Source organism: Enhydra lutris, unplaced genomic scaffold (assembly GCF_002288905.1).
Source record: "Enhydra lutris kenyoni isolate GAN:26980312 unplaced genomic scaffold, ASM228890v2 scaffoldscaffold141, whole genome shotgun sequence".
In the NCBI taxonomy this organism is placed as follows: domain Eukaryota; kingdom Metazoa; phylum Chordata; class Mammalia; order Carnivora; family Mustelidae; genus Enhydra; species Enhydra lutris.
Genome location: NW_019154225.1, coordinates 555,923 through 573,578, shown reverse-complemented (window position 1 = coordinate 573,578; position 17,656 = coordinate 555,923). Strand labels below are relative to the sequence as shown.

Here is a 17,656-nt window from a genome sequence, read left to right as displayed (position 1 = left end):
GACAGCCACATGCAGAAAAATGAAATTGGACCATTTCCTTACACCACACATGAAAATAGACTCAAAATGGATGAAAGACCTGAATGTGAGAAAGGAATCCATCAAAATCCTTGAGGAGAACACAGGCAGCAAGCTCTTTGACCTCAGCTGCAGCAACTTCTTCCTGGGAACATCGTCAAAGGCAAGGGAAGCAAGGGCAAAAGTGAACTATTGGGATTTCATCAAGATCAAAGGCTTTTGCACAGCAAAGGAAACAGTCAACAAAACCAAAAGACAACTGACAGAATGGGAGAAGATATTTGCAAATGACATATCAGATAAAGGGCTGGTATCCAAAATCTATAAAGAGCTTATCAAACTCAACACCCAAAGAACAAATAATCCAATCAAGAAATGAACAGAGGACATGAACAGACATTTCTGCAAAGAAGACATCCAGATGGCCAACAGACATATGAAAAAGTGCTCATATCACTCGGCATCAGAGAAATACAAATCAAAACCACAATGAGATACCACCTCACACCAGTCAAAATGGCTAAAATTAAATCAGGAAATGACAGGTGCTGGCGGGGATGCGGAGAAAGGGGTACCCTCCTACACTGTTGGTGGGAATGCAAGTCCAGTCAGAATGGCTAAAATGAACAAGTCAGGAAATGACAGATGCTGGCGAGGATGCAGAGAAAGGGGAACCCTCCTACACTGTTAGTGGGAATGCAAGCTGGTGCAACCACTCTGGAAAACAGCATGGGTGTTCCTCAAAAAGTTGAAAATAGAGCTACCCTATGACCCAGGATTTGCACTACTGGTTATTTACCCTAAAGATACAAACGTAGTGATCCGAAGGGGCTCGTGCACCCGAATGTTTATAGCAGCAATGTCTGCAATAGCCAAACTATGGAAAGAACCTAGATGTCCATCAATAGATGAATGGATAATGAAGATGTGGTATATATACACAATGGAATACTATGCAGCCATCAAAAGAAATGAAATCTTGCCATTTGCGATGAAGTGGATGGAAGTAGAGGGTGTTATGCTTAGCGAAATAAGTCAATTGGAGAAATACAGCTATCATATGATCTCCCTGATATTAGGAAGTAGAGATGTAACGTGGGGAGTTTGGGGGGTAGGAAAAGAATAAATGAAACAAGATTGGATTGGGAGGGAGACAAACCATAAGTGACTCTTAATCTCACAAAACAAACTGAGGATTGCTGGGGGGGAGGGGGGCCGGGAGAGGGGGGTAGGGTTTTGGACATTGAGGAGGGTATTGTGCTATGGTGAGTGCTGTGAAGTGTGTAAACCTGGCGATTCACAGGCCTGTATCCCTGAGGATAAAAATACATTATATGTTTATAAAAAATTAAAAAAAATAACTGTAATAAGATATCACGTCACACTTGTTGGAATGGCTAATATTAGGAACTCGAAAAACTTCAGATGTTGTCAAGGATGTGAAGAAAGGACTAGCCTCTTGTACTATTGGTGGGAATGCCAGGTCGTGGAGTCATTCTGAAAACCAGTGTTGGGGTTCCCTCAAAAAGTTAAAAATAAAACTACCCTAAGAGTCAGCATTACATTACTAGGAATTTATCCCCCAAATACAAAAAACATTGATTCGAAGTGGCACATGTGCCCTGTTACTACCAGTACTACCAATACACTGTACCACCTAGTAGTACAATTGCAGGGTCATAGGATATCTCTATTTTTAATTTTTTGATGAATCTCCACACTGTTTTCCAAAGTGGCTGCACAAACTTGCATTGTCACCAACAATGTAAGAGGGTTCCCCTTTTCTCCAGTAGCAGCATTAACTACAATAGCCAAATTATGGTCAGACTCCCAAATGCCCATCAACTGACAAATGGATAAAGATGTGGTATATATGCACAGTGAAATATTATCAAGTCATTAAAAAAAAGAATTAAATCTTGCCATTTACAATAACATGGATAGAACTAGAGAGTATTATGCTAAGTAAAATAAGTTAGTTTAAGAAAGACAAATACTATATGGTTTCACTCATATGTGGAATTTAAGAAACAAAACAAATGAGCATGGGGGGATTAAAAAAGAGAGAGTGACAAACCAAGAACAGACTCTTACCTATAGAGAACAAACTGATGGTTACTGGAAGGGAGGTGGGCAGACGCCTGATTAGAGAAGTGATAGGTATTAAAGAGGGCACTTGTGATGAGCACTGGGTGTTGTCTGTAAGTGATGAAGACTATTTCCTTAGTTTGGATATAGTGAGGTGTGCAGCACAACTAGAGCAAAGTATTAAATAGAATTTTCTATTTAAGTGATGAATCAAATTCTACACTTAAAACTAATGTTGCACTTTATGTTATCTGGCTGGAGTTTAAACTTGGAAAAAAATCACTTAAAAAAAAGAAAGAAAGAAAACAAAGTGAAATAGACAGCTGTTAAGTATATTCACATGATAATATATCACACAAATTATGCTTAGTGTTTTTATCACCATAAAAGAAATAAGTGGAGTTATTGAATATATTTTACTTATTCTCACTGATTTCCTTCACTTATCATTATATCTTTGTTATAATATCATGTCAAACTGACTCATTGACTTCAGAAGCTGAAGACTATTTCCTTAGTTTGGATACAGTGAGGTGTGCAGCACAACTAGAGCAAAGTATTAAATAGAATTTTCATTGAGATTGATAGTAACAACTGCTTTTGTTTTTTGAGAATTGGGGGTTCACCCACTGAAGCAGAATTGGTATTTGTACTCAGAAAGTAGCATTCTGATTCTTTTTTCTTTTATTTCTTTTCAGCATAACAGAATTCATTGTTTTTGCACCACACCCAGTGCTCCATGCAAAACATGCCCTCCTTAATACCCACCACCTGGCTGCCCCAATCTCCCACGCCCAGCCGCTTCAAAACCCTCAGGTTGTTTTTCAGAGTCCATAGTCTCTCACGGTTCACCTCCCCTTCCAATTTCCCTCAACTCCCATCTCCTCTCCATCTCCCTATGTCCTCCATGTTATTTGTTATGCTCTGCAAATAAGTGAAACCATATGATAATTGACTCTCTCTGCTTGACTTATTTCACTCAGAATAATCTTCTCCAGTCCCATCTGTGTTGCTACAAAAGTTGGGATTCATCCTTTCTGATGGAGGCATAATACTCCATAGTGCATATGGACCACATCTTCCTTATCCATTCATCCATTGAAGGACATCTTGATTCTTTCCACAGTTTGGCGACCGTGGTCATTGCTGCTATAAACATTGGGGTACAGATGGCCCTTCTTTTCACTACATCTGTATCTTTGGGGTAAATACCCAGTAGTGCAATTGCAGGGTCATAGAGATCCAACAGCACATTAAAAAGATTATCCACCATGACCAGGTGGAATTCATCCCTGGGTTACAAGGATGGTTCAACATTCGCAAATCAATCAATGGGATAGAACAAATTAATAAGAAAAGAGAGAAGAACCACATGGTCCTCTCAATTCATGCAGAAAAAACATTTGACAAAATCCAGCATCCATTCCTGATTAAAACGCTTCAAAGTATAGGGATAGAGGGAACATTCCTGAACTTCATAAAATCTATCTATGAAAGACCCACAGCAAATATCATCATCAATGGGAAAAAGCTTGCAGCCTTCCCATTGAGATCAGGAACACGACAAGGATGCCCAATCTCACCACTCTTGTTCAACACAGTGTTAGAAGTCCTAGCAACAGCAATCAGACAACAAAGAGTAATAAAATGTATCCAAATTGGCAATGAAGAAGTCAAACTCTCTCTCTTTCAGATGACATGATTCTTTATATGGAAAACCCATAAGACTCCACCCCAAACTATAAGAACTCATACAACAATTCAGTAACATGGCAGAATACAAAGAATGTACAGAAATCAGTGGCTTTCTTATACACTAACAATGAAAATACAGAAAGAGAAATTAGAGAATTGATTCCATTCACTAGAGCACCAAGATATACTGCTTAGAGCAATCTATACTTTTAATGCCATTCCAATCAAAATTCCACTGGTATTTTTCAAAGAGCTGGAGCAAATAATCCTAAAATTTGTATGGAATCAGAATAGTTCCCGAATTGCTAGCATTCTGATTCTTGTTAAAAATAGTGGTTCTTGGAAATCCGCAAAAAGTTATATTAGGAATTTTTTTTTAGCTCTACCGAGGTATGATTGATACAAAAACAAAAAAGATACATCTAATATATACAAACTGATTATTTTGTACATGTTCATATACACAGGATACCATCACCACAAACAAAAACATTTCTGTGCAAACTTTTGTGTGTGTGTGTTTTTTTTTTTTTGATTTTCAAAGTTTAGAAATTTTATGTATTTGAAACACATGCTCACAGTAACTAAAATAAATTGGATTACATGTACCTCAATTCATTATGGTACTTCAAGTGGCAAACTTTCAACATAGATATAGTTTTCAAAAATTTCTCTCTCAGAATGAAATATTTTATCGTACTCCATTCAAATATATAGTCTTCTTGTTTTATCCTCCTCCCACTTCACTTTTGAGTGGGAATCCAAAGAAGTTTCCAAATAGCACAAATAAACAGAATCTAGTGGGTAGCAATTGCACTACTGCTTATTTACCCTAAAGATACAAATGTAGTGATCTGAAGGGACACGTGCACCCCAATGTTTATAGCAGCAATGTCCACAATAGCCAAACAATGGAAAGAGCCTGGATAATATTATATACTATGCAACTATCAAAACCCCGAAATCTTGCCATTTGTAAGGATGTGGATGGAACTAGAGGGTATTATGCTAAGAGAAATAAGTCAATCAGAGAAATACAAGTTTCATATGTTCTCACTGATATGAAGAATTTGAAAAACAAGACAGAAGATCTTAGGGGAAGGGAGGGAAAAATGAAACCAGTTGAAATGAGAGAATGAGACAAACTATAAGAGACTCATATTCTCAGGAAATAAACTGAGGCCTGCTGGAAGGGAAGGGGTGAGAGGGATTGAGTGGCTGGGTGATGGACTTTGGGGATAGTATGTGCTATGGTGAGTGCTGTGAATTGTGTAAGATTGATGAATCATAGACCTGTACCCCTGAAGCAAATAAAACATTATATGTTAATTAAAAAAAAGAATCTAAGGGGTAGCTTCTACTCAGTTCCACAGGCCTTTCTCCTTTGAGAAGCACATATTTTTATGTGTGTAAGCCAATATAGAATGGGACAGATTCTGTATCCAGACTGGTTCAGCCTGCCAAGCCCTTCTTTGCTGCTTCTAACACACAGCCATGTAAAATGGGATAAGGAGAGGTAAATGAATCTTTGATAGGATGATGGTTAAAAAGTATCTTGCTCCCTAAGAAACAGGATCAGGGGAAATCAAATAACTATCACAATTTTTTTTTCCTGTAGTTGTTTTTCCCCTGAAGCCACTGAATATTCTAACCTTGGTGGCATGATAACAATCAGAATTAGTATTTAATTTTTCTTTTCTTTTCTAGAAACAAAACTTTATGTAAGGGACTTCTATTGCTTTTTTCAAACCCTCTTGCAGTCCTCCTTATCTACTTTTCACTTTTTAACACCTGTTTTTTAGATTGCTTTAACTATCCTTCTTAAACAAACGTGACACATGATAGTTATCATTTTATATATACTTGTTTTACTGTATTTTATCCAGAAAACAATATGTTGAGATAATAGTACACTCTAATTTCAGTTATCTTTTTATTAATTCAACATTTTACTATTTCTCATACTTCTTATTTTACAAGTACAGTTATCAAAAGTTTTTACTTACATGATCAAGGCAAAATTTAAAAGAGACAATAACTTAAAGTTTATTTAGTAATACACTCTTCTCATGAGTACCTAGTTTTATAAATGAAAGTCAAGGACTTCTCAAACTCAACACACACACACACACACACACACACACACACACAAAACAAATAATCCAATCATGAAGTGTATAGAAGTTATGAACACACACTTCTCCAAAGGAGGCATATAAATGGATAATACATGAAAAAATGTTCAACAACCCTTGTCATCAGGGAAATACAAATCAAAATCACAATGAGATACCACTTTATACCAGATGGCAAAAACTAACAAGACTGTAAACAGAAAATGTTGGCAAGGATGTGGAATAAGATGAACCTTCTTAAATTGTTGATGAGAATGCACGCTGATACAGTTACTCTGGAAAACAGAACAGAAGTTACTAAAAAAAATTAAAAATAGAGTTACACTATGACCCAGAATTTTCACTACTGGGTATTTACTACAAAGAAACAGATGTAGTGAAAAGAAGGGGAACAGGCTCCCCAAAGTTCATAGTAGTGATGTTCAAAATAGCCAAACTGTGAAAGGAGATGAGCTGCCCTTCCACTGATGAATTGATACAGAAGATCTGGTTCATATATACAACACAATATTACTCAGACTTCAGAAAGGATGAATACCTACAACTTGCACTAGCATGGAAGGAATTGGACGGGATCATGCTAAGTGAAATAAGTCAAGTAGAAAAAGACAATTATCATATGGTTTCACTCATATGTGGACTATAAGGAATAGGGCAGAGGACTATTGCTGAGGGGAAGGAAAACTGAATGGGAAGAAATCAGAAAGGGAGAAAAACCATAAAACACTCTGGACTCTGAAAACAATCTGAGAGTTACAGAAGGGGGGGGGATTGTAGTAACCAGGTGTATTAAGCTGTAGTACCAGGTGGGTATTAAGGAGGGCATGTGATGTGAGGACCACTGGGTGTTAAACACAACTAGCAAATCATTGGACAATAAATCAAAAGCTAATGATGTACTATATGTCAGTTAATTGAATTTAAATTTAAAAAAAAGAAAGTAAGGTGTTAAAGAGGGCACAAATTGCATGGAACACTGGGTGTTATAGATAAACAATGAATCTTGGAACACTGCAAGCAGAAACTAATGATGTACTGTCTAGTGACTAACATAACATAATAAAAAATAACAAGAATTTTTTAAAAAATGAAAAAAAGAAAGTGAAGGACAAATCTAACTCAGTGTACACATTTTTCCCCCCTGAAAGAGTCTGGTGTACTTATATTGAGAATTACATTTCCAATCATATATTTAAAAAGTAGATCAAGTATATGCAGTTTTTTTTTCTTCCCCTTCAGTTTTTTTTTTTTTTCCTCTCCTATATCAAGGAGCATTTTCCTTTTCCCTCCATATTCTTAACTGGGGGGATAAGAAGATAATTTACAGAGTTCTCTTTTATTAGGTTCTGTTCATTTTCCCTTCCATTTCTTCAGCAGAGTTTCTCTTACTTCTTTGTTACAGAGATTGTTTAGAACTGGAGTCACCACGGTGTTTAGAACTGGAGTCACCACGGTGTTCAGGACATGCATGGCTTTGGTCAGATCCAAGGCCTCTTTGATTGAGAGGCGGACATGAAGAAATATCGTAGACCCATACAAGATGAGCACCACAGTGAGATGTGAAGAGCATGTGGAGAAAGCTTTGCTCCTGCCACTGGCTGAAGGGATCCTGAGAATGGTGCTGATGATGAAGATGTAGGAAACCAGGGTGATGAGGCATGAACTCCGGATGACCACCGAAGCAATCACAAAGGCCACGAATTCCACTGCCTGTGTGCTGGTGCAAGCTAGGGTGATCCAGGGTGCAATGTCACAGAAGTGGTTGATTGTGCGAGGACCAAAGAAGGACAGGGTGCTGATGAGGGCTGTGGGCACTGCAATAGCCAGAAAACCACACAGCCAGGATGCTAGGGCTAGCTGTGCTGAGAGCAGGCTGTTCATGATGGCCCTATAGTGTAGAGGATAGCAGATGGCCAGATAGCCATCATAAGCCATGGCTGCTAGTAGGAAATACTCTGTGCAGCCAGTGAGAAAACAAGGTACATCTGCAAAAGGCAGCCAGTAAATTATATGGTTTGGCTTCTCCCCAGAAGGATGGCCAGGGCTTTGGGGACAGCAGCTGTGGTATACCAAATTTCCAAGAAAGAAAGATTGCTCAAAAAGAAGTACATAGGGGTATGTAGCTGGTGGGAGGTAGTCACCAACATCAAAATAGTCATGTTACCACTCACTGTGAGGATGTACATCACCAGAAAAACCATAAAAAGAGAGAGCTGAAGGACCTGTGACCCTGGAAATCCAAGGAGGAGAAAATCCTGGCGGAGAGTTGCATTGTCTGGGCCCATTGAAGACATATTGAAGTATAATGGTAAACAGAGGCCACACACTGAGGTTTTTGATCCAAACACACAGTCCTAGAGTAATAAAAAGGATTCATGAGTATGCTTCAGTAACTGAATGTAAACTGACAGTCTAACATATGTTGGGTGCCTGTTCTGTATTTGGTTAATATCAAGTAATTTAATAATATGGAGATATATGTGCTATTTATTAGCAGTGAGTGGTTGAAGAGACATGTGAAGCATTTTAGCATTTTTGCAAAGATTGCACCCATTTTTACACTTCAGATCTAAGATTCAAACCCAATCTTTGGACCTGCATCATCCTTTTCTGGACATGCTCAAGCACAGCCACAGATTACACCTAACACACAAAAGGATTACTGCTTCATGTTGACACAATTCACTAATTTGTAACTAGATTCTTTCTGGCTGGTCCTTAAATGAAAATATGTATTTTTCTTTTATTTTTGTCTTGTGTGTCAAATGTAGGCTCTAGTCACTTTCATGTTTGACACAGCTTTTGAACTGGTCTTCTAATTTTAAGCTCTGACCTTAAAAATAATGTTCAGAAATAAAGAATAAAAAGTTTTAAATTATTGTAAATTTAATTTGTCTTCTCTGACCTTGAAAATTTCATGTTTAAACTTATTAATGTGATACCTTCTTTACACTAAAACTATTTCCATATCAGACAAGGCATTTAAGGCAACTGCTTCCTGCCTCTAAGACATCTTGATACTGATTTGGACTGATTATACTGAGAACAGCCTAAAAGCAGAAAATTACTTTGAAACTAGTTATTTTCTGAAAAAGAATTATTTAAATTCCAGTTAACACAGAGTGTAATATTAGTTTCAGGTGTACCATTTAGTGATTCCATACTTTCATATAACATCTGGTGCTCATGACAAGTGCAGTCCTTAATTCCCAGAAAAATAATGATGATGGTGATCATTTTTACTATAGAGTAAATAATATTAGTTAAGTCATTTTTTATTTCAGATATACAAAATATTTTTCTCTTTATCATTAAGATCATCACTTTTCACTTATGTTAACCATTAAATAAATTACTTTAAACTGTATAGTCCATTTCTGAATGCTTCTTTTTAAGAACAGAACCTATAACTTAGAAGATAAATTGGGAGCCCTTACTGTCAAACATGCAGGTGACTAAAACTTACACTTGAGAAGGAAAATCTGAAGAAAGTCCAAGTAGACTTTGGCATCTTTAGTCTTTACATTCCCTTATGAAAGAATGTCCCTTTTCTTCATCTTAATATGATGAAATATTACAGTTTTGCACCCTCCAAGAGAAATATTAATTCCAAAAATATTAGCAGATTAATTACACGTATCTAAAGTCAACAAGCATATTTATACTACAAGTGGGTCTACAAAGAAAATGGGTCCATAATGTAGGTGTACCTCACTTATGGCAGAATGGGACTTCAAAGTTCTGTAGAGCAGTAATCCCAAATTCCAATGGATGTGTGGATTACTTGAGGGTGATATCAAAATATACATTCTAGTTCAGTCATCTTGGGTCAGCCTGTGATTCTTCATTGCACACAAACTTACAGAAAGCATCACTTACTGAGGACTCTAATCTGAGCAGAATCTAGTATATATGGAATATGAAGAACAGGGTGATCACATGACTCTCTCCTGGTTCATTAAGTAGTAAAGGATCTAGATTTAATTAATTATTCTAATAAAGAAAATAATCATATCTTAAATTAGAAATTAAGGATGAGACAGATCAATGAGAAATATAGAGAAAAGGCGCTCATCAACAAATACACTACATAATGATTTTCACATATTTCTTAAAGTTATTATATTATTATTATATACCACCAGGTATTATAGAGGGCATGTGTTGCATGGAGCACTGGGTGTGGTACATAAACAATGAATTCTGGAACACTGAAAAGAAATTTTAAAAAGTTTTTATATCCGACATCTGTATCATTCATAGACAATCAATATATGTAAGAATTTTTCTTGATCAAAGAACTCACGGACATTGTTAATGTCTTTGATATGTAACTAAAAATGTAGTCAAGAAGCTGACATATAAAGGTAAATTTATGAAACAGCTAACAGTAGCCAACCTATAGTGAAGGCTTTCTTGGAAGTCATTAACTTATTATCTAACATGATCTTTGTAAATTGTATTACTTTGATTTTATTGTTATTCTACTAGTTTTAAAGATGAGAAAACTGAAAAACATGGAAGCTATAGAAGCTATCCCAGGTGGTGTTGGGACTAGAAGTTCTGTGAGTTCAACAGCAGAGCCTTAGCATGTAGGAGCTGTTGCTTTCAGAGACTCTTTTTAAATAGGTCTCTATGGTATCAGACAGGTTCAAATAAATTGTATTTTCATTTATATTCAAATAGAATCATTGGTCAATAGTATTCTAAAATCTATTAGTATGAAATGATTTTATCTTAAATTAGTAGGTAATGTCAATAAAATAATTATATTATTTTCCATTTTCAAAATTTAAAAATCAAATTGTGATGGCTACAGATTAGAGAATAAACTGAACATCATCACCATATTACAAAATGGCACTATCAGATTTGGTTTCAAATTATATTGCTGAATGTGTCAGATATCATGAACTAATAATATTTACTTAATTGAAGAATGTGATGATTATGCCCCACATTTTAAAATTTGCTTATATTGCTGTATATTTGAGTATTCTTAGTAGTGATTCTAAATAGGAAAACTAAGGGGACTTTTGGCAAATGACAAAGTTTATACAATCTAAGATAAATAGTTTTTGATTCACTGGTTTTTAAATAAATGGCTTTTTGAGTTTTCCAATTAACTAACCAGTTGATTCTTTTTTAAAAAAGAATTTGAGTCTTTAACAATTTAATGACTGTTTAAAAAGAATTTTAATTTCTTACATTTGGAAAATGATTTTGAATCCTTAAAAATCAATTGGTTTTCATACAAACATGCAATATTTAGCAAAAATAACGTCATTTGCATTGTTTCTGAGTCACAGGAAATTTTAGTTATTAATTAAGTGCTATGATGGTTATATATTGTGGAACAAATCTGTGATAACAAATTCACCCATTCAGTGACCAGGTATTGGATAGAACACAGGAAGTACAGAATAACCCTGTTCACTTACCCAGTTATAATTCTTTTTGGCATATATATAAAATCTATAAACTCTGTCTTTGTACCTTACATTTTCCCTGCTTTTTTATTCCATAATATTATCAATTTTAAAATACTGTATATCTATTGAAATCCTTTTATCTCCCTTTCTTCTTTTTCATTTTGTTATCTTACAATTTTCACAGTTTTCTCTCATTATTCAGTACTGTTTGATGAGCTCGATCTTCCACAGCTTTTGAAATTTGTTCTTAGTCTATGTTATTTTTTTCCCCTTTCCTTCTGATCCAATCCTGTCTTAGCTACATTCAATTTTAGTGTAGGTGTTTTACGTTTTTTCCATCTCAATCTTCCACTTAATGAGTTCCATACTGTAAACAATTTGCTATTAAGTAATTGCCTATGTGTACAAGAATCTTATGGGAGATGGTGACAATTTAATACTCTCTCTTGGGTACTTATGGCTAGGTCGAGAAGAGAAGATCTTTCTAAATGGGGATTTCAAATTATTTTCAAGCATTTGATTTAAATAACTATAATTTAATGAAGATTTACATGGAACAGGAAAGGGATATTTCCCTAGGCTTACAAATATTATGTTGATCTTTCCTCTTTGTGCAAGTTCTTAGAAAATGCAAATATTCAATGGATTCTAACAATTTCTGAAAAATTGTATTTTTATTTCTTAAGTTTTTTTCAAATTATAATTCAAGTATAGTTAATATACAGTATTATATTAGTTTCTGGTATACACCATAGTGTTCAACAATTCTATACATCACATGGTGCTCATCATGACAAGTGTACTCCTTCATTTCCATCACCTATATTATCCATCCCCCCCACCTATCTCCCATCTGGTAACCATAAGCTTGTTCTTTATAATTAAGAGATTGTCTCCAGGTTTGTCTCTCTGTTTTTTTTTTTTTCCTAAGTTCATTTATTTTGTTCTTAAATTTGACATATAAGTGAGATCATATAGTATTTGTCTTACTCTAATTTATTTCACTTAACATCCATGTCATAGTAAATGGGAAGATTTTGTCCTTTTGTGTGGCTGAGTTTTTTTTTTTTAAGATTTTATTTATTTATTTGACAGAGATCACAAGCAGGCAGAGAGGCAGGCAGAGAGAGAGAGAGGAAGGGAAGCAGGCTCCCTGCTGAGCAGAGAGCCCAATGCGGGGCTCGATCCCAGGGCCCAGGGATCATGACCTGAGCTGAAGGCAGAGGCTTTAACCCACTGAGCCACCCAGGCACCCCCTGAGTTATATATATATATATATATATATATATATATATATATATATGAAGATTTCATCCTTTTGTGTGGATGAGTTTTATATATATAATATATAAATATATAGAAATAAATATAAATATAATATAATAAATAATGTAATAAATAATATAATAAATAAAAATATAAAAATATAATATAACAAATATAAATAAATAAAATATATATTAAAGATAGATATATATATGTAAAACTCAGCCACACAAAAGGATGAAATCTTCCCATTTACTATTTATAGTAAATGGGAAGATTTACATATACATTTACATATACATTTATATGTGTGTATTTGTATATATATGTGTGTATATATATATATATATATATATATATAAAATGAAGATGTGATATTATCTTCCTTATCCATTCACCAGTTGATGGACATTTGTGCTTTTTCCATAATTTGACTATTGTTGATAATGCTGCTATAAACATTGGAGTGCATGTATCCATTTCAGTAAGTATTCATCCCTTGGGTAAATACCTAGTAGTGTAATTTCTGGATGGTTGTGTAGTTCTATTTTTAAGTTTTTGAGGAATCTCAATACTGTTGTCCAGATTGGCTGCACCAGTTTGCATTCCCACCAAGAGTGTAGGAGGGTTCCGCTTTGTCTGCATCTAGGCCAACACCTGTTGCTTCTTGTGTTGTTAAGTTTAACCATTCTGAAATTTGTATTTCCCTGATGAGAAGTGATGTTGGGCATCTTTTCATATGTCTGTTTGACATTTGTATGTATTCTTTGCAGAAATGTCTGTTCAGGTTTTCTGCCCATTTTTAAATTGAATTATTGGTTTTTTGTGTTGAGATGTATCACTTCTTTATATGATTTGGATGGAAAACCATAGTTGGATGTGTAATTTGCAAATAACTTCTCCCGTTCATTAGGCTTTCAGAGGCTTAACCCACTGAGCCACCCAGGTGCCCCTAAGGCTTTTTTTTTTTTTTTAAGATTTTATTTATTTATTTGACTGAGTGAGATCACAAGTAGACAGAGAGGCAGGCAGAGAGAGAGACAGGAGGAAGCAGGCTCCCTGCTGAACAGAGAGCCCCACATGGGACCTGATCCCAGGACCCTGAGATCATGACCTGAGCCAAAGGCAAAGGCTTAACCCACTGAGCCACCCAGGCGCCCTGTAATAACACTTTAAATCTCAATTGTGATACTTCCAGGTTTGCTTTTCTTTTTCAGGATTACTTCATCTATTCATCATCTTTTGTGGATCTATACAAATTTGGAATTTTTTTGTTCTATTCTGTAAATAAGCTTTATTAGTACTTTTTCTTTTTAAGATTTCATTTATTTATTTGACAGAGAGAGATCACAAGTCGGCAGAGAGGTAGGCAGAGAGAGAGAGGAGGAAGCAGGATCCCTGCTGAGCAGAGAGCCGGATGCGGGCCTGGATCCCAGGACCCTGAGGCCATGACCTGAGCTGAAGGCAGAGGCTTAATCCACTGAGCTACCCAGGTGCCCTTATTAGTACTTTAATAAGGATTACATTAAATATGAAGATTACCTTAGGTACTATAGACATTTTAATAATCCTACAGTAAGATCCAACAAGAAGATCTAACAGATATTCCTCAAATGCATGAACATGCAATGTCTTTCCATCTCTTTGTGTCATCTTCAGTTCCCTTCATTAATGCTTTATAGTTTTCAGATTACACCTCTTTGTCTATGTCTAGTCCTAGGTATGTTATTATTTCTGGTGCAATTGTAAATGGGATTGCTTTCTTAATTTCACTTTCTGCTTCTTCAGTATTAGTGCATAGAAATGCAACAAATTTCTGCACATTGATTTTGTACCCTGTGACTTTACTGAATTCATTAATAAGTTCTAATAGTTTTTGGTTGAATTTTTGGTATAATTAAAGTGGTTTTTGGCTGAATTTTATGGTAGCATAGCATCTGAAAATAATGAAGGTTTTACTACTTACTTGGCAGTTTGGATGCCTTTTATTTATTTTTGATGTCTAGTTGCTCTGACTAGTACTGCCTGTACTATGTTGAAAAAAGGTGGTGAGAATGAACAACTTGTCTTGTCACTAGCTTTAGGGGGAAAACTGTGGGTTTTTCACAGATGGTCTTTATTATGTGGACGTATGTTACCTCTAACCCTACTTTTTTTTTTTTTTATCATGAATGGATGTTGTCCTATGTCAAATGATTGCTTCTGTATCCAGTGAAAAGATCATATGGCTCTTCCATTTCTTTTATTTATGTGAAGTATCATGTTGATTAATTTGTGATTATTGAACCACCCTTGCATTTCAGAATTAAATTTTACTTGATTGAGTGAATGATTAGTTTTAAACATATTATTTGGATTCAGACTGCAAGGGTTTTTTTTTTTGTTTGTTTGTTTGTTTGTTTATTTAGTACTTATGCATTTGTATTCATCAGAGATATTGGCTTGTAGTTCTCTCTTTTGTGGTGTCTTTATTTAGTTTTGATATCATGGTGATATGACCTCATAGAATGAAATTGGAAGGTTTTCTCCTTCTTCTATCTGTTGGAATAGTTTGAGAAGAAAAAGTATTAACTCTTCTTTAAAGGTCTGGTAGAATTCACCTGTGAAGCTCTCTGCTTCTGGACTTTTGTTCGTTGAGATGTTTTTGATTACTGATTTAAGCTCCTTGCTGGTAATTGGTCTGCTTAGATTCCTACTAAGATTAGATTCTTACTTCTTACTGCTTTAGTTTCAGTAAATTATATGTTTCTAAGTATTCATCCATTTCTTCTACATTACCCATTTTTTGACATATATGTTTTCATAATATTTTCTTACAATTGTTAGTTATTTCTGTGGTGTTGATTGTTATTTTTACTCGTGCAGGTGTGATTTTGTTTATTCAAATACTTTCTCTTTCTCTCTCTCTCTCTCTCTCTCTCTTTTTGCTAATGAGTCTGACTAGAGGTTTATCAATTATATAGTTTCAAAGAACCAGCTACTGTTTGTTTCGAATCATTTACTTATGTTCTGAACTTTATTCTTTCCTTTCTTCTGATCAGTTTGGTTTTTATTTATTGTTATTTTCCTAGTTCCTTTAGGTGTGAGTTTATATTGTTTATTTGAGGTTTTTCTTGCTTCTTGATGGAGGTCTGTATTGCTAGAACTTTTCTTGCTGCATCCCAAAGTTTTTGTACCATTGTGTTTTAATTTTTATATTCATGGAATTTTTTATTTCTTCTGTGAGATTGTGGTTGACCCATTCATTGTTTAGTAGGATATTATTTAATCTCAATTTATTTGTGGTCTTTCCAGATTTTTTTTCTTCTGTTAGCTTTCTAGTTTCATATTGATGTGTCAGAAAAGATGCATGAGTATGACTTCAATATTTTTGAATATTGAAGGCTTTTTGTGGGCTAATATCTGATCTATTCTGGATAATGTTCCATGTTCACTTGAAAAGGATGTATACTCTGCTGTTTTAGAATAGAAGGTTTTAAATATATCATTAAATCCAACTGGTCCAGTGAGTCTTCAAAATCACTTTTCTTTGTTGATTTTCTGATTGGATGCTCTGTGTTTTGACATAAGTGTGTTGTTAAAGTTCTCTATCATTATTTTACTATTGGTTATTTCTTTTATATTTGTTATTAACTGTTTTATGTATTTGGAAGCTCCCTTCTTGCATAATATTTACAATGTTATATGCTCTTGTTGGATAATTCTGTTAATGATTATATAGTATCCTTCTTTTTTATGTTAAAAGCCCACTTTTAATGTCAATAATTTTACTACTGTCAAAAATTAGTAGCATGGGGGAGAGACAAGATGGCGGGGAAGTAGGAAGAGGTGCCATTTCAACCTGTACCCTAAAGTGAGCTGATTTCCTACCAAAGAACTATGATCACCCCTGAAATCAGCCTGAGACCAGAATTGTACATGTCTGGATCTCTACAGGGGCAGAAGACACCAGTGGGCAGGTAAAGCAGAGTGGGAACGTTGGACGTGGGAAGAAAAACAAAAGGAGGAGAGAGCCACCCGAGGCAACCAATTGGAAAGTAATACCCCAATATTAGAGTGCCCTGCGTCTGGGGAACAGCATTAACTTGGAGACTGGTTGAAAGCACTCAAAACAAAGCAAAGGATTGCAGGGGGAAATAGTGGGAATTGGGGCGGCTAGGGACAGGGGCTTAAGTCCCTGGAACCAGACAGCCTCCTCTGGCGCTGAGCCAGAGAGAGTACACCAGAGAAAGCAGGTCTTGGTCCCTGAGCTGCCAGTGCCTGAGAATGCGTGGGGTCTGGTCCTGTGAGGTGCTGGGAGCCTCGCCAGATGGCAGAATGCAGCGCCCTGTTAACAGAGCCTGAGAAGTGTGCAACTCACACTCTACCCTGAGAGAGGTGAGTGAAGGACCAGCCTGGTGTGCTCGGACTCGTGCCATGCTATCAGAGCCTGAGACATACATGCCCCACACCCTCCACTGAGAGAGGTGCATGAAGGCCCAGCCTGGTGCTCTTGGAACCACGCCATGCTATCAGAGACTGAGACATGCATGCCCCACACCGTCCGCTGAGAGACGTGTGTGCAAGCACAGCGCTCTTAGACCTGGAAAGACCAGACACTCCCAGCCCGGGCCAGCGGGAAAATCTCAGGGTGTGATCGCTGCTTGGAACCTCTCTGGCAGTCTGGAGCTGCCCAGGCTGCCCAGACAGCCACTGCTGCTGTGGTTTTGGGTACAAGCAGAAGATCCTGCATCCCCAGGGACCGTGACTAGGAACCTGCTCTGCAAGCGGCCAAGGGGGAATTTATATGGGCTCTGTAGCACCCACAGGGGAACAGACTGAGGCTTCTCTCTGAGAGGGAGATCGGGGTGCAGTTTGCTTTACTCTAAACCTACAAAAACCATGAAAAGTGGTCAGGGCGAGAGAAAAGAAGTGAACAAACATAAAAACCTCCAGAGAACAAAAGCCTGAAAAAACCTGTTTCCTCAGAGCATATACCCGTGAGGCAGATGGGAGGACTTAACTCAGGGAACATCATTGACT

The 17,656-nt window shown here is 36.2% G+C and overlaps 1 protein-coding gene across 1 annotated transcript; it reads right to left on the bottom strand.

Moving 5' to 3' along the window:
• Nucleotides 1-7,286: 7,286 nt before the first annotated feature.
• On the bottom strand, nt 7,287-8,221 carry LOC111139992 (olfactory receptor 6F1-like). Its single transcript, XM_022492386.1, is given in 2 exon segments — nt 7,287-7,903; nt 7,906-8,221. Coding segments are annotated over 2 exon segments (933 nt in total).
• Between the last annotated feature and the right edge of the window lie 9,435 nt (nt 8,222-17,656).